The 18299-nt window shown below is 51.6% G+C and overlaps 1 protein-coding gene across 9 annotated transcripts in view; it reads right to left on the reverse strand.

Moving 5' to 3' along the window:
- The window catches only part of Bcas4 (breast carcinoma amplified sequence 4), an 83170-nt gene that overhangs the window by 55810 nt on the left and 9061 nt on the right, over nucleotides 1-18299 (reverse strand). For 8 of the 9 annotated variants that reach the window (XR_015446019.1, XR_015446020.1, XR_015446021.1 and 5 more), the window contains one exon: nucleotides 10346-10417. Coding sequence is in view for 6 of the 9 variants with exons in the window: in XM_087197711.1 (XP_087053837.1) it covers nucleotides 10346-10417 (72 nt within the window). In the remaining 3 variants the exon portion in view is untranslated. Of the gene's footprint in view, nucleotides 1-1438; nucleotides 1660-10345; nucleotides 10418-18299 lie in introns of all 9 variants that reach the window. The other variant, XM_087197706.1, reaches the window with a different exon arrangement.

Here is an 18299-nt window from a genome sequence, read left to right on the forward strand (position 1 = left end):
ATAATAACTGCAGGCTGTTGGAAGCCATGAAGTTTTTGGCAATTTGTTACAGCGGCAACAGGAAAGCAACACAGCAATGCTTGCTGAGGGTGTCTTTTGGTGGGACCACAGCCTGTCCTTCTCACTTCTCATCCTTGGTGATGCATAGTAGGCCCCAAATAAATGGAGTGGACCGAAGGCTAAGAAAAGAATCGGACTCCAGCTGGCCCAACCCAGGCAAGGCAGGAACCAGTGCTTCGGATCTTCACATTTTCATTCCTCTTTCAAACGTGTGGAATAAAATTCAAATGAATCAGCTATTTCAAGGGCAAAGTTTTAATTATATTCCTGCTCCATTCTCTGCTGACAAGAATGTTAATTCTCTGCTAAGTCAATACTGAGTGCCACGCTCACTCCCTCTGCAGCTCGGAGTGGCCCATGTCCCCTCTGGCCAGGGGACCACTACAACTGCAAGACCCCAGGCCTTCTGGTCCAGGCCATGGCCCCAGGTCCACAAAGAGGTTCAGCTCTGCAGAATGCACGCAGAGCCCCAGCTTCTCACAGTGTGTTCTATGGCCCCAGGGAGGGGCTTACTGCTCAGAGCTGATGCTCCTGCTCTGAGAGACAGGGAAATGAGATACTGTGTACCTTAACCTGGTGTCCAGGCAAATGCAAGATGAGTAAGTCAGCAGACGGGCAGCAGGGCTCGGTGGGGCTGGGGTACGCTGAAGAGCTCTGTACCTTCCGAGGGGCAGCTACTTCTGGCTCTATCTGCTCTCGCACGCACACTGCAGGGATGCAGCCTACAGCCTGCAAATGTTGCTTCCCCGTCCGGGTCGTGTTAGGGTTGAAATATGACGCGTTCCCCAAAGTGTCATGTGTTGCAGCAATGTTCAGAGGCGAGGCCTCGAGTGATGACTGGGTCGTCAATGGCTTAACCCACTGACAAGTTCATGGCTGAGTATGCTCTTAGGAGGTGGGGCCTATTGGGGAGTGTGCCTTTGAAGGGTAGATCTTGTCCCCAAGCCCTTCCTCTCTGGCTCTCTTCCTGTTCTCTCCCTGTGCCTCCACTGCCCTGAAGTGAAGAGCATTCCTCCACCATGCCCTTCCACCATGATGTTTCTGCCTTGGACTCAGCTGGATCCTCTAAAACCAGGAGCCAAAATAAACTTCCTTCCTGCAAGTTGTATATATTAGGTATTTCATCCCAGTGACAGAAAGCTAATCCACGTCATCTTTACATGGTGTTGATGTGAACATTCACTGAACTGTACACCTGCGATGTGTCCGCTTGATATATTTATGCTTTGACAAATGACCAGATTAAAGTACTTAAAGAAATGTGGACCTGAGGTTATCAATCTTTGAATTTTCAAAAGAAGCTTCAAATTCAGATTTTTAGATGGAGTAGCTTTGTCATTTAAAAAAAAACACCAAGTGAGGGTAGCCCTCCACTCACCCGGACTCTCCACTGGGCCCAGCGCCAACACTCAAGGACACATCAGTGTCTCGGAAGAGAGGGCAAAGGCCTGACCGAGCCTGCTGTCTCGTGGGGAAACCATGTTTTCCTGCGTGCACCCCAAGCCGGTCCACTTTGCCATAGATGCCCCGCACTTCTGTCCCTTGGGCCTTAAGGAGTGGGATGCTCTCCTCTAAGATCTGTGAAGTGTCGCTCCTGATCTGGAAAATAAAGTGCTCGTGAGCCTCTCTGCCCTGGCACCGTGTCCTTCACCTGCCTGAGAGGTGGCTGGAGTCTGTGCGGACCCCGTTGGAGACCAGGATGTCACACAGCACCCTGCCCAAGGTCAGGTCCAGGAACAACCAGAGCCCAGGTGGGGACCAACGTCACCTCCCGGGACCCAGACCCACCCAATTATTATTTACTGAATTGGCAAATTCATCTTCCCCCCACAAACAGCCAGCAACACAAACTCCCAAACTAAATATCTTCATTTTCTAATCCACTGATCTGGAGCAAATGGAAGAACCAAAATCTTTTCTCTAAACCAAAGTCAGGGTGTAAGTCCTGTTTTCAATGCACTGGAATTAACATTAACGGGGGGATAATTATCACCAACGTTCATGGAGCCCACATGGGCCAAAGTGCTCCCAGCACACAGGCTCCATGCTAAGCGCTTCCTTGTACCATCTCATTTAACTTCAACTTCTTCTTGGAAGTACTGGAAATGGGATGGTGAGCTTTGAGAAGCCACATCCTTTCATGAGTGAAGTTAGACACTGACACCTCCATTTTCCTTCAAAGCCTTAGGACCAAGCCTTCTGTCCTGAAAGGGGAGGGATGGAGAGAGGGAGAGATTCCACAGGGCTCCCAAGTTCAAGGCAGCATCCAAACCCCCTAGGGCAGTGGTGGCAAACCTATGGCACAAGCGCCCCCGCGGGCTGTTTGTACATTGAAAAGTATCACTGAAAGCTCTACACATCCGGAGCTGAACTCTGGATTCAGGCTGAAGTCTGAATTTAGCTCTGCCCACTGGGAGCTGCGTGACCCTAGACAATCTCAGTCTCTCTCTGAGCCCTCTTCCTTATCTGGACAGTGACATCACAGTCTTTCCTCCTTTGGGATGCTGTAAAGATGAAATGTTCCTTGAAGTGCCGAGATGGGTATAGCTGGTTTGCGCTTCTCGTCCCCAGTGATGCCTGCCTCCAGGTACCCATGCTGTATGAGTCCCTTCTACAGCACAGTGGGACCTCATGACTTCCTTCTCAGTAAGGGCAACAGCCAAGGAGACAAAATGTCACTCTCAAGACTAGGTTCCAGAAGATTGTCTCCCACAAACCTTTTTTTTTTGGTACGGGGGATCGAACTCGGGACCTTCCACTTTCAAGGCAGGCAGTGGAACCAATGAGCTAAATCCCGGGCAAGACTGTCTCCCTTAGCCTGCTGGCACATCCTCTCATCGGCTCGGCTGTGTGTCCTCTCCCTCACACTGCCCTCATTTCGTGCTCTGCTAGAGCAAGGCGCCAGGTTGCAGGGCACATGGCTAGGCACTGAGGCAGCCTCCAGACGCCAGCCTGTGAGGGGCTGGGTCCGGCCACAACCTGATTTGGCCTGCAGTGGATCCTGCCCAGTCTCCATGTGATGACATAGCCCTGGCCAAACCACTGGGCAAGTTTCTGACCCCAGAAATGGCTACCTCATACAGACTGCTGCATCCAAAAAGGGCCACTCTTTGGGATAATGTGCTATGCATCGACAGGTAACTAACAGGGTGACGGCTTGGTATAAAATTCTAATTTAAACAATATTTTGAAAACTGTACCTGTTTTTCCTCTTTCCGCCTAAGTGCATGAGACCTTCTATGGAAATGTGCTCCTACCACTGCTCAGGATGGCCTCTCCCTTGCCCCGGTCTTTTAGAGCCCTGTCACTAGGTCGCTGGGGACTCTCGCCCCACTGCCCTGCCAGTCTCTCTCCACACCCCTCCTCCCTGGTGGTATCGGCCATCAGGCTGCCTGGCCTTGATCTCTAGCCTGGCCCTTCTTCACCAGGAGGAGCCGGGCCAGGCCTGAGCTGCTCTGTGCCTCAGTCTCCCCATCTGTAACAAGGGATGCATGGTAGCGCTTCTCCCAGGGGACTGCTGTGAGGGTGTCACAGAGTCATCAGTTCCCACACATGCACCCAACTGGCTCACAAAGGTTCTGGTATTTTAACTTTATTTCCAACTTTAAAATTCCAGTGGGGCTCCTAGGAGAAATGGCTGGTGCTAGTGCTGGGCCAGGGGATTACATGAGGAGTCCAGAGCACCTCGTAACACCTGCAAGTGAGGCAGTGCTAAAAAGAGAAAGAAAGGCAGGCGGCATATCAAAGGGACTACTCAGAAGCTGGGCATCATGGCACAGGCCTGTAATCCCAGCACTCAGGAGGTTGAGGCAGGAGGATCGCTGGGACTTCGAGGCCAGCTTGGGCTACAAAATGAGTCCAAGGCCAACCTTAACTGCATAGTGAGACCCTGTCTCAAAAAAGACCAAAAAGGGACCCAGGCCCCAACCTGAAAGAGCAAAGCAGCCAGAGCTGGGTCAATCTGAGCAGGAACACAAATGGCAAAGGCTAGATTACAACCCGAAGCATAAAGTGAGCACACTTCGCCCCTCGCCCACAGGTAATGTCTGCAGCTGGTCAACCAACTGCTGATGCTGCTGGTGAGATGGTAAATGCAGGGTTATCTGGAAACTCTGAGCAATCTTTGCCATTTTTCTGTAAATCTGAAACTATTCCAAAGTAAAATACAGAAATGTCGCTTTTGAAACTTTGCAGCAATCAGGTCTAGATTTACACCTTCCTAGCAATGTTCGCAGGGCCAGGGCTGAGCTTCAGCAAGCACTGTAGTGGGCAGCTACTCCAGATGGACCCGAGCTCGCTTCCCAGGTCCCGCCCCTCCCTAGTGTCCTGTCCCTGCCCCAGCTCCTGCCCCTGCCCTGACTGGCACCTGGAGGGCCCTGCACTTGTTACCAGGGACAAGGAAAAGCCCTTGGGATCCTCCCTTTCTTCCCCAAGGCTGACTTTCTAGAGAAGCCCATCCTCAAGGAGGCTAAAGTCTGGAGACAACTGCATGATGTGACAGAGAGTGGATAATTACCTCTGAGGCAAGGTCAGACTGCAGCGGAACACACACACGTCTTTTCTTCTGTTAACTCTAAGGAAACAGGGAGTGAGGGCGAAGGGGATGGGCTGGGCTGAGCAAAGGGAAGGTGGGGAGGTGACTCCAGGAGACTCCCCACTCTCTTCTGAATCCAGGGAAGGTGAGGAAGAGGGGCCTGGGGCTGAGCAGGGAGTCCCTACCTGCATGCAGCTTCTCCAGCAGCTGGAACTGTAGGCAGCTATGCTGTACATCTGCCTGAAGGCTCCTGCAGCTACTTAGCATGAGGGATGGCAAGCCAAGATGACCCCACATCTTGTTTAGGGTCCCCCCCGAGGGCTGGGAGCAATAAAGCAACTTCAGGGTCATTTAATGCCAGGCCCATCAAGAAGGGCACAAAACCAACAGACTGCACTCCATGAGGGCACGCCAGGAACAGAGCTGCGAAGCGAGAACTAGTTTATCCCCAACTGAGGCTCAGAGAAACAGATGAGCAGACCCCAGGGCATGGAGCTAGACAGTGGGAGACAGAGGATTCCAGCCCCCCAACACCAGACGTGTTCTCCCAGGCCAGTGCTGTCAGCTTGGTCACAGCTAAAACAAAACCAAAAGCACAACCAAATGAGATGCCAAGATCTCGAATGCAGGACATCTCCCTAAAAGCCAAGATTTGTGGGTTTTTGTGAAAAGCCTCAAGAGCTGGCCACACTGAGCCCGAGTTCTGCACAGCCACAAACAGGTGGAGCGGGCGACAGCTGCCCCTCCGGCTAACCAGTGGCCCCCAACACGGAGCCCACAGCACCCAGCACTTTCTCAGAGGTGAATCAGAGGAGGACACATTTCTCCGGTCACATCCAACCCACTTCCATCGCCATGTGACAGGCGCCCGAGTGTACGCTGAGCTGCACTCTGAGACGAGCAAAGGGCGCCCAGGAAGAGTCAGGGCTCCCTAGGCCTCTGCCCCGCTGACCCTCCACCTCCCCCGAGCCCGGAAGTCAGGGTTGGGTGCCGAGACTACAGTGGAGCAAAGACGGCCGTCCAGGAGGATGCGGGCCCCCAGGGAGGACAGCCAAGTGCACGCAACCCCGGAGAACGCCCCAGTGGCAAATGCAACTGCTGGGCCCAGGCCAATGGGACGCTTTGCCCATTTATGTGAGTGGAGTAAGAGCCTGCTCCATGGCAGGAGGCGGCTGAGGGGCTGGACACCCTGCCCGAACCAGAGGGGGCACTGAGCCTCAGGGCCTTACAAACCCAGTTACTGCAGTAGCATCCGTGCCGTGCCCTCTGGTGCTTCCATAATGACGACAGTGACATCACCAGCTACCACCCAGCAGTCGCGGACTACACTGCAGGCGCTGTGCTCAGCAATGATTTTTAACTGAGTACAGCGACATGAAGTGCCCAGGACTTCAGTGTGCAGCTTGATGAATGTCTTACAGATGTAGACATACGAGCTACCTACGTAGGTCCCCTCCGGGCCATGGCAACCAAGACCGAGGTGGGGAACATTCCATCACCTTGGAGTCGCCCTCCTCCCACGCCCCCGCCGCCTCTTCCTGGCCATGACTTCCTCCCTCTCAAACCTGGGCACTACCCGACTTCAACCACCAGAGCTTGGCACTGCCTTTCTGGATTTCAGGGTAATGGAATCATGCAAAATATACTCTTTTGGGGGAAAGGGGTGGTATTGGGGATTGAACCCAGAGTCTGCACTGAGCTATATCCCAGCTCTTTTTTTTTTTTTTTTTTTTTTTTTCCCCCCGAGACAGGGTCTCACTAAGTCTCTAAGTCACTCTTACTGGGCTTGAACTTACGATCATCCAGCCTCAGCCTCCCAGTCCTGGGATTTCAGGCATACATGTTCTTTCTACCCAGTGAAAGAACAAACTCTTCTGTCTTACTTCTTCTGCTCAATATCATGCTTGTGAGATTCATCCACATTGCTGCAGATGGTCTTTTTCATGGCTAAGTAGTACTCTATAATGTGAATAAACAATGTACTTGCTCATTCTACTGCTGATGGACATCTGAATGGCTTCCAGTTTGGGGTCTTAGATTCAAGGCTGCCACACAAGTTTGTGTAGGAGTCTCTATGTGGACTTATTTTCATTTTTCTTTGGTAATGATCTAGGATTAAGATTGTTGGGATTTAGGTTAGCATAACTCTGTTAGATCCTGCCAAGCTTTTCCAAAGTGGCTCTACCTTTTTGTATTCCACCACCAACACATGAGTTTCAGTTGTTCTTCATCCTGTCAATGCCCGGTATCTCGGTGGGTTGTAAACTTTTATTTTAACCGTCCTAGTGGATGTAAAGCACATGCCCTGGTCCATCCATCCTCACAAGAACTCTCTAGAGACGATTCCACAAATTCCTGACACTCCTCCCAGGGAGAGGTAAGATCTGCTTCCCTCCCTCTTGATTCTGGGTGGACTGTGTGATTGCTTTGGTAATAAAAGATGACAGAGGTGACACTGTCCGTTTTCATACCCAAGAGACTTGGCAGCTCCCACGCCCATGGATGCCACACAGCCACAAGGCAAGGAAGCCAAGCCAGCCATGAGGAGGTTGCATGGCCCAGGGTCTCTCTGCTAGCCCCCAGCCACACCAGCCATCCATCTGTCCCAGCCAGGGGCCACACAAGGGGGCAAAGGAGCCATGCTGGGCACCGGCCCCAGCAAAAGCCATGGGGCTCGGACCAGCTATCCCACCATGCCCTGCTGCAGCCCACAAAAGGAACTGGTGCTGTTTTACACCACTAAGTTTAAGGTCATGCTATATCATCAGAACCATCATCTCCATTTTACAGAGGAGAAAACCAAAATTCAGAGAAGTGGTAAGCTGTGGCCGGGCTCGTGGCAGGAATGCTCGGACCTGACCCAGCAACAGCAGTATCACATCGAAGGGCAAAACATGTCCCAGCACAAGCAGTGAAGTTCAGTCAAAGAGAGGGACCAAGGGCAGGCTGGAGGGATTAATATGTCAGGCTGGAAGCTGGACTTGGATTTCTAGTAGTCCGATTTTAGCAGAAAGGAAGCAGCTTCCCTCCAATCCATGCAGCAGAGAGCTCGGTTTCTCGGACTTGTAAAGTGATCCATGCCTCTGAGGCTGAGACAGCAGAGCTCAGGGACAGGGAGTGGCCCATAGTGTGACATCGCCTGCCCACACCCAGGGCTCCACTCACCCCTAACTTGGATTGTAAAACAGCTCTAAAGGGGCTGGGGATTTAGCTCAGTGGTTAAGCCGCCTGCCTTGCAAGTGCAAGGACCTGACTTTGATCTCCGGTACCGAAAAAAACCCAAAAAAACAGCTCTAAAGAGAAAATGAGGTCCAAGGCTGTAACGATAACTAGACAGTGACCACAGAGCCTGACACCTGGGCACCAGGGAAGCTAGACGTCGACGTCAGGCCTGAGAGGATTTCCGTAGCACCCGTGGCCTAGCCTCAGAACACTGGCATAGGGGCTGTGAATGCAGAGGCCCCCAGGGGCCAGGGAAACTGCACATTTACCACATAGGCTGGGCACACAGTCTCAATGCACACACACATGGAATCTTCTCGTTGTCCCCAGGAGGCCTGCACATTTTCATTTCTTGAAACACAGGGTGAGCTCCCTGGTCCAGCTTTATCTTCCTGCTTTCAGTAGGGTCTAAAGCCCAGAGAAGGACAATAAAACACACCAGCACACACTGGCCATGGGGTCGGTGAGGCTCCCTGTGGAGCAGCAAAGGTGGGACAAGCTGGAGATCACACTTGCCGCCTGCAGGGGTGGAAGCTGCCAGGTGGGAACAAGCATCAGGGGGCCAGATCTCTGCTTTTCCACAAGAAGCCACAAATCCAGATTTGGGGCATCAAATTCTAAAAATGTCAACACTTGATTTCCACTTTTTCCCAGAAACCTCAACGTATCTTCAGGTGGTACTAGGCCAGGGGTCATCTGTGCGCGACGTCAGCATTAAGTCTTGGTGTGGAGCTAGGGGAACCTCCCCGACATTGCCAGCAATCTCGAGTCTCCTGGAGACTCCCGAGTCCCCTCCACAGGAAGCCCTGCTGGTTTTCCAGGGCTGGGTGCTCTGCTCTCTCCACGCTGCCCACACCCTCCTCTCCAGCCAGATGAGGGTCCCCTTTCACACAGGGTGGACATGAGGACAAAGGTGCCCCTGCTCACCAGTCCACGCCATCTTCCAGGCCTGCCTTCCCTGCTGGCGCTGGCCACACCAGGCCCAGGTACTCTCTCTCCCACCCACTGAATTCTGTCTGTTCCTCCTTCAAACCCCAAATGAATCATCATCTGTTCTGCAAAGCCTTCACAAGTTCCCAGGCAGGAAAGAACATCCCTGCTCTAGAACCCAAACCCACATTCAGATCAGCACTTTGGCCCCAGAGAAGACAGACATTAGAATCCAATCGGTCTCCTCCAGCCTGCCTCAGGGGCTGGAGACAGCTGACCCTCCACACCCTCAAACTCCTCACAGGGTCGGGTCAGGACAAGGGGTCCAGTGTTGGCTGATGAACAAAGTCTTATCCAGGCTGCTAAAAGCCTGTCTGGTTACCCTGCTCCCATCCGGACTGACAACAGAACTAAAAAGTTGGCTCTCAAGAGTTAAAACTATAGGCAGGGGATTTAGCTGAGTGGTTTCGCTGCCTGCTGCACAAGTGCAAGGACCCAAGTTTGATCCCCGGTACTGGGAAAGAAAAAAAAAAGAGTTAAAACTATATAGGTCCTCTAGGAATGTTCCTATCTTCTTCACTGTTATGTCCCCAAAGGCTGGCCAAGGGTGGGCACTGAATGTTCTGCTGCATACACAGGGATAATATGATGCCTGGGACCTAATAGGTGCTCACTAAACATCTGGGCTATCATTACTATTACTCCTTGAATGCTCACAAATGCCTCTTAGCTCTGGACATTGCACTTCACAGAAGCATAAATCTACACCCTTGGGCCCAAGCAGGCAGACATCCTCAGCTCCAGGGACAGGGAGAACCTGATCACAACATGGAGCCTACTCTCTGGGCCTCTGGACTGAAGCCTCCAACCTGGGTTGCTTGTGTGCCTTTAAGAAGCTTGGAATGTGGTAGAAAAGTCCATCATTGCTCCTAGGGGTTCCATCCCTGGTTGGCAACAATCCTGGGGCCCCAAGAATCTAGAGGAGATTTCTAGAGAATTTGTTCCTTGTCTTCCAGCCCCAAAACATTGTCTTCCATCTTCCTTCCCACCAAGCCTAAGGGACTTGATCCCACACACCAGAATAGGAGGGAAAAGATGAGAGGACAAAAGGATTCAGAGAGGAACTTGATGTCCACCCACCACCAGCTATGGCTGGGTGAAGAGGCTCCTCCCAGGCCCCACAGGCCTGACGCCATTTTCTGGCCATCTCCTTGTATGCAGGGCGGCTCTGAAAAGCTGGGGAAAGTTAAATATAGTCCTAGCATCCCCGCTGATCAGCTCCCCGCATTGGTGCCCGAGAGTGCCACCTTGTGGCCCAGTCCCTGCTCCTCGGTGGAAGAGAAACCATCTCAGGGGAAGGAGGCAACCAAGATGGCCGCCTCAGGAAGCACTTGGGGTTGAGAGTGTGTGCGAGAGAGTAAGAAGGTGGGAGGGAGCAGAGAGGAGAGAGTGAGTGGATGGTTTCCTCTCACCGCCGCCGGCCACTACCCCCTTCCTTCTGGTGGCTAAATCACCACCAACATGGCTTCCCCAGAAAACTCCAGGAAAGGCCTGCAGCCTGGCGGGGCCTAATCTCCGGCCTCCCAGGCAGACACTCACCATGTCCGTCAGGCTGCAAAACTCTTCTAGCAGGAGGAGCATCCCCTTGATGGCTGCCTCCACCTCCCTTGCCTGCGAAAAGACAACGTCCTGCAGATTAGCAAATGGTTTCCAGGGAGACAAACACCCTTTTTTTTTCTTCTTTTTTTTTAAGCAAACTAAGTCTTAGGATTATGTGCCCAGTTTCTTCTAGACCCATGTTCCTTTTCAAAAACCTCTGTGGCCTTGTTTCAAATAGTGGTAAATAGGCAACACTCTTGACACCCATCCACAGAGGACTGGTTAAAAACACCTGGGCTATCTATTTTACCTACCGTTCCAAAAAAAACAAGATAAACACTAGCATGAAATAACAAAGTTACCTGCATCCTTCCCATTGTACAGAGAAGGAAAGTGAGGCTCAGAGAGGTGAGGCAACTTATCCATGGTCACACAGCCAACAAGAGCCTCGGCCAGGATTCTAGATAGGTTGGAGTCCACAGCATTCAAAGCCTGCTCTTATAAATACTGCTTCATGCCCTGAGCAGCCACGAAGAGGAAGAGCAAGCTGCAGAGGGGCAGCATGTGAAACTGTCTTTGTAACCATGCAAAAAAATGACCACAGTCCAATAGAGGAGGGCTGGAATGACAAGTGCCAAACTGGCTGTCCTTAGGGGAGGTATTTATATTAAAAAGTTATTTGTTTGTTGGAAAATTCAAATGCTACTGGGTACCATGTAGTCAGTCTGTAAGCCCTGTTGGTCATGCTTGCTTATCCCTGGGGTAGGGACTTGGAGCAGGCTCTGACAAGAGAGACCTGAGTGTCACAGGTTACTCGAAGGGTCCAAAACTCAATAGTTACCAGATTCCCACAGTGACATAGATGAGTAAAGAATCTACTGTGGGGCTGGATCGTAGTTCAGTGGTAGACACAGATTTAGCATGCATACGGCCCAGGACTCTCTTCAACACCATCAAAAGATTAATAATAATGGAACAATAATGAAGCTAAAGATGTCCTAATGGGCTGGAGATGTAGCTCAGAGATAGAACACGCACACAAGGCTTTGAGTTTCAATCCTAGTATCACAACACTAAAGCAAAAATGTGCTTGCCCAGGTCCTTAGCAGCTGGCCACTAGCAGCCATCAGGAAACACAGGCCTGGGGTTGCCAGATCTTTCCATTTGTCAAGAGGAGCCGGAAATTCTAATTTTATGGGAAATGTCCCAATTTTTAAATTGGCATACATTCAAACAAAAACCTTTGACGTTCCATGGGCCAAAGCAAACACCAACGTTAAAGGCCCTGCCAGCTACAGCCCCTGCTCTTACTGGCTTGGGCAAAAGTCAGCCTGGCCCCCTTCTCCCTTGAGCTACACCGCTTTCCTGACTTACACGACGCCAACGAGGGTGCTGTTTAATTAGCAGGCCTCATGGAGGCAAGTTCCCCAGACCACAAACCCTTTCTCTGGCTGGCCACACGTGACCAGAGGCTGCTGGGCAGACCCCGCCCCTCACCTGAGTCCTCCCCGACACCCACCTGTCCCCACATGAGGATCAGACAGCGCCAGGGCGGCTGCCTCTAGTGAGAGCCGTCACCACAACAAAATAAACCACTGTGCAAAAAAACCTCTTTCTGGCTGGAGTATAAATAGCACCAAGTTGCAGTTTTAAACTTGAACCTGCATCTCACAGCTGGGACTATTTCTGGGCCTTCGCAGGGAGGCTTGACAGGAGAAGCCGCCATGGGGAGGGAAGGCTGGGGAGTCGGGAGGAGGCAGGAGTGGTGGGCGGGGCAGGGTGGGCATGGGAGAACCCAGAGCCCAGAGCCCAGATGCCTAGGAAGCAAGGCCCTGCCCAGGACCACCAAGGACCAGCTGAACACAACCAGGAGGTCTCCAGAGCACCTTGCTCACAGGAAGCTCATCCCAACCACTCTGGCAAGTTCGGAGAGGACATGGAACAGGGCCAGGGGTGTACTCAGTGGGACAGTGGTGTGCTTGCTTCAGCAGCACATATACTAAAATCAGTGGGACAATGGCCACCACGCATAGACAACATGACTGAGGCTCTGAGTTCCACTCCCAGAGCAGAAAAAAAAAACAAAACAAAACACAGTATGTTCAAGACCATCCTGGGTTCAAATCCCATCTTCCCTTCTGCCAGTCATGGGCCCTTAACCCACTGGCAGGGGCCACCCATCTGGCAGGGTGGTCAGGTCAGCCTGGCATAGTAATTGTGGCTACACCGCTGAGCAGAGGGCTGGCGCACAAGTCCACAGCAGAGCTGCTTTACATACCTCTCCCTGGGCACTCAAAGCAGCAGCTAATCACCCCATATTAAGGATCTCATTTGAGTCTCACAAGAACCTTCTAGGTAGCTGCTATTATTTCCTCCTTTTTATGAATTGAGGATCTGAGAGGTTAAATCACTTGCTCAAGTCACACAGCTGATAAACACTGAAGGTAGAATTTGGGCCCGAGTACTCAACCCCAGAGCTGCAATGTGCAGCTACCCAGATGCCCCAGGGAAAGGGAAGACCTGCGTCCCTGGATGGTTGCCCGTCAGCTCTACCCCACCTCACCCACCAGGCACCTAGGGAGGTGCCCAAAGCAGGAAGGAGCAAAGAGCATTTGCTGACTATCTGGCCAACTAAGGGAGGTGGGAACAAGCCCAAAATATTCCCAACCGACAGGAAGGACTCGGGATTAGCCACTCCACTAGTCCCATAAATCACTCGGGATGATTTTCTCCCAAGATAATCCCCTAAGCGGCCTCAGAAAAGAGCCCTGCGGGCTGCAGCCCACACGGCTTTCCAGCCAGCCTTCGAGCAAAATGAATGCCTTGCTGTTCTCTGCAACGCCCTGGGCACCGACAGTTCCACTCCGAGGGGAAGGAGGCAGCGGGCTCACGCCCGCCAGCTTTCGGGGAGTGGCGGCAGAGACGGTGAGCGGGCATCTTGCAACTGCGCGAAGCTTGGCTTTCGCCGCCTTCTCCCACAGTCCGACCCCAGCTTCCAGCTGTGCATGCCAAAACCCAGAAGAGGGCTGGCTCTGCCCACCAAGCGCCTAGCACCAGGGAATACAAGAAGCTCCCCCGCCTATGGTCTTCTGCAGCTCCACAAAGCAAACTCGAAGTCAAACCTTTCAGTTTCCCCGACTTCTTTCACTTCCCACTCCACCCAATCTGTCAGCAAATCCTCAGTTCTACTTGCTTCTCTCCGCCTCCCTGGCCACCCCGCCACAGGCCACAGCCGTCTCTTCCTGGGACGACTGCAGTGGCTTGCTCACTGGTTCTCCCATCCTGTTTTGCCCCCCCCATTCCCTGCTCTGGGGACCCTGTTAACACCAAGCCTTCCTCTGCTCAGAAGCCTCCACTGGGCCACTCCAGGACCCCTGGATGGCATCACAAGAACAGAGAATGAAGTGGTGGTGGGGATGTGGAGCAGTCAGAACCCTCACCTGGCGCTGGTGGGAATGGAAAATGGCCCAGCTGCTCCAGAAACGAGTCTGGCAGATTCTCACACAGGTACAGAGTTACCCTATGACCAAGCAATAGACCCCAAAGACTTGAAAATGCATGCTCTTGCAAAAGCCTGCAGACATGATCTGTACTGGTCACAAGGTGAAAGCAACCCAATGCTCATGACCTGACGAATGGGCAAATGTGATACATCCACACACTAGAGTAACAGTATCTCATTCAATAAAAAGGAACAGAACACAGACTCACGCTACAATAAGGGTGAGGCTCGGAAATATTATGCTAAGTGAAAGAAGCCAGACATAAAAGGTCCCGTAGGACAGGACTCCATTTACATGAACTGTCCAGAAGAGCAAGTCCAGAGAGACAGAAGGTGATTAGTAGTCGTCTCCATGGAACTGGGCGGAGAGAATAACTGATAATGGCTATGGGGTTTTTTTTCTTTTAGGTGATGAAAATGTTCTGGAATGAGGTCATGGTGATGTTTGTCCAACATAGTGAATATATACCAAACCCCACCAGATTATACACTTTAAAATGAGGGATTTCATGTTAGAAGAAGTATATCTCAATTTTCAAAAATCCTGTCATCTTCCACCTCACTCAGTAAGCAGCTAACAGAAGCTCACCAACCCTAGACCACCCAGACCCTCCACGTCCTCTCCAGCTTCACTGCCTCTGCTCAGTCTCCACCAACCCATCAGCATGTGCTCACCCCAGGGCCTTAGCACCTGCTGTTACTTTAGTGGTCAAACTTGTCCCCCACTTCCTTCCAGCCTTTGCTTGACTCTTCCTTCTAGCTGAGGCCTCCTCTGACCCTGGAGCCCCCTGCTCCCACCCCTCCTGCCCTGCTGTGTTTGTCTCTTTGGCATTTATCACCATCAAACATACTTTAGCTATTTTTCTTCTTTCCTGTCATCTTCCCTATCAGAATAAAAGCTCTGGATACTTCACATTTTAGTATCTTTTAGTCACCTATCGCTGGACTCTAGAATACTGCCTGGCACATGGTAGTGCCTGTGTTTCCAAAGATGGGGCTCCAACTCCCTCCCAGCCCACATCCCGCTTGGTCACAGGATTTTGCCACTCTGGAGGCCCAGGAGAGCTGGAATCCCTCCCTCCTGCCCAAATCTGGGCTGCCTGTGACTTGCTTTGACCAGTAGAATGGGGTGGAAGCAACTGAATGTGTCCTCCAAACTCATGTGTGGGAACATAACGCCCACGTTGACAGTGCTGAGAGGTGAGAGCTTTCGGAGGCTCTGCCCTGCTGCGTGGACTATCGCTGTCACCTCAGGAGTGGGTTCAGTATCTTGAGAGCAGGTCTGTTATAAAAGTGAGTTGATTCCCTCGAGTTCTCCTTCACAAGTGCTCATCCACACAATGCCTTCTGCCTCACTGTGACTTGGCAGGAAGCCCTAGGCCAGATGTGACTGCTCCATCTTGGACGTCTCAGCCTCCAGAGTCATGAGCCAAATACATGTGTGTCCATCCTAAACATCCCATTATAAAAGGATCTGTTATAGCACCAGATAACGGACCAAGACAGCAACACTCTGACTCCTGGGTCCAGGCCTCAAGAGACCTTGCCGTCTGCATCCCTCTCAGAAGCCCAGATCCACGGGAAGCAGGCTGGTGGTCACAAGGCAGAGGCCCAACCAAGGGCTGCAGGCTGAGAGCCCGCACCAGGTGGATGGTGCTGAATACGGCTTCTGAGAGAGCCTGGGCCCCATCCACACCATGAGCTTGTGTTAAGTGGCTTGGGATAGTTTGTTTCCCCGCAGTCAGTAATCAACACAGTACTGAATGCATAGTCACTGCAGGAAAGAAGGTCAGAAAAATGAGCAAGAAAAGGAGGAAGAAATGTATCCTCAGGATGAGCTACTGCCCTCGCTTCTCAGCCTTTTGGCTAAGATCAAGTGTAGGGTGACCTACCGCCTAAGAAGCAGCAGCCTGGACTTCATGCCCTGTGGCCTTCACTCCGCCTTTGTACTTCAGTTTCCCCATTTGACAATGGTGGGGAAAATACTGAAATGATGGCACATACCTATAAACCCAGCACTCTAGGAGGCTGAGGCAGGAAGACCACAAATTTGAGGCCAGCCTGGGCAACTTCCTGACTCTGTGAGACCCTGTCTTAAAATAAAAAATAAAAAAAGGGCTGAGGAACATAGTTCACTGTGAAGACCCTGGGGTCAAAACCAGGTTCTACAAAATAAACAAGCGAATAGAACAGAACAGAGAAAAGAAGGCTCTTCAGCCTTAGGACAGAAGCTAAGAGGTCAGGGCCGTTCCCAGGAGTGTGACCTCCGTGTAACCCATGAGCGCAGCTTGGACCCTGTTAGGGTCTCCAGACACAGAACCCAGGCGGGTGACAACTACAAAGGAAGCAGGCCTGGCTGAACAACGCTTTCTATAAACTCTTGGTTTTCAGTTTCCCATTTTCGAGAGAAAAGCAGCAGCACTAGTGAGATAATAAACAGCAACTGACGGTCAGGTCCATGACAGGGAAGGGGAGCCGTTGAGGCACATGGTAGACCCCCAGGGCCACCAAAGAGGTGACTACTTGGCACCAGCTTGTGGCAGGTGGGATGTGCCAGACCTGCTCTGTGCAAGATGAAAATTCTCCCAATCTGAAAATTTTAAAACCCTACAAAGGCCAAGTAAGCTGTCTGGGGGCTGAATGAGGCCTTCAAGCCTCTGGCCAATTAGCATCTTTGAGACAGACACATGTATAAAAAGTCCAGGACGGGCAAAGCTGCAGAGCAGGAGATTTGGGAGCACAGCAGCAAGGCATATGGGGTACGGGGCTCCTTTAGGGGTGATGAAAATGCTCTAGAAGTCACCATGGTTCACAGTCACACAACTGAATATATTAAAAGACATTAAATTGTACAGTTTCAGTGGGTGAAACGAATGTGTGCAAATGATAGCTCCGTAATGCTGTTTAAACACCTGCATGCACACATGAATCTTAAAAACCTCCAGGGCTGTAGGGCCCAGGCAGAAAAAGCATCTGGTCCCTGGACACAGATGAAATGAAAGCAGAAAGCCCCTGAGAGCTGGGGGCTAATTCTGTGATTCTCCAACAGCCTTAGGTTTGAACCACAAACAAGGAAGGACCTGGTGGAGTAAATGACAGCCCACTCCTCAAGAGAGAGAGACCTGTCCCGGCCCCAAGAGGCCCCTGAGCTTGAGATTTCAATGTCCAGAAAGGGCTAGCCCCTCCTCTGCACCCACCCTGACCCTGACTTTCCAGGATGTCAGTTTGGCTTTAGTGATCGGTATTTAAAATGCATTCACTCTCAGACTCAGGCTTCCCTCTCCTAGGGATTCACTCAGCACGTGTGTGAATGCAAAATGATGCATGTATGGAGCGCCTCACTGCAGCGCATGCATCATAGCAAAATACTCCATGTAACCACAATGCTCGTCAACAGAAGCGTAGTCCCCGGAGTTAGAAGTCAGCTGCAAATCTGTCCGGCTGCTGAAAAGGACCGCGCAGCTCTGTGCACTCACACATGTTGACGCAGATTAACTTGGTACCTGTCTGGAGGAGGATTTGTAATATGTACATATTTTTTTAAAAATTTAAGACAAAATTTATTTGTTAATAATCAGTTCCAATTTACTTTAAAAGAACTGCAAGCCAGAGAGCTAGAATTGGTGGTCCACTGCACTGAGGGAGGCTGAGACAGGAAATTTCAAGTTCAAGGCCAACCTGGGGAACTTAATGATTTAGAGAGACCTTGTCTCAAAATAAAATGAAAAGGGGTGGGAATGCAGCTCGATGATAGAGCACCCTAGTATTACCAAAAAAACCCCAAAAAAACCAGAACCACAAACTGAACTTTTCCCCATAGGCGCAGCAAAGGAATAAACTCAGAACCAGTGAACACATTAAGAGAAGCGCTGGCTCATTCGGACCACGCCTTCAGCAACACCAAACACAGAATCAGCAATGTAAGCAGGTGCACAAGGCAGTCCAGGGGAGAGCAGATTCCCCACACTGAGCCCAAAGGGAGGGTTGAAATTGCCACTTCCAAACACGGTCCAGAACTGTCATGTGTGTGTGCACTGCCCCAACCTCGAGTCACCGAGGACCTGGTGCCCTTGTGCTCTCTCACCCCCAGCACCTGGCACAGGGCTGCAACCCAGACCTGCTCAAACACCTTGCAACAAATAAACGATCCTAACCATGTTCCCAGGCCTCTTAGGAAGGACCAATCCTCTGCCAAGTGGTTTCTGGGATTGTCCCGCTCAGCCCCACAACCTTCCTAAGTGTGAGGGGACAGGGCACAGAGAGGGGTGCCCAGCATGGGCCAGATCCGCACCTGGACTGGGAGTCCTAGCCCATCTCCTTCCCTCTCAGCCCTCTAGGGCAGGGCACAGAGCACCACGCATGCACACACTCCTAACAGATATTTCTTTAACCGCCACACATCAGGCGCCCAGGACCCAGGAGCAAGCAGGACCTCAGGGTCCCTGACTTGGA

Source organism: Heterocephalus glaber, unplaced genomic scaffold (genome assembly GCF_053883595.1).
Source record: "Heterocephalus glaber isolate CG9 unplaced genomic scaffold, H.glaber_assembly_v1.0 deba00001673, whole genome shotgun sequence".
Classification (NCBI taxonomy): domain Eukaryota; kingdom Metazoa; phylum Chordata; class Mammalia; order Rodentia; family Bathyergidae; genus Heterocephalus; species Heterocephalus glaber.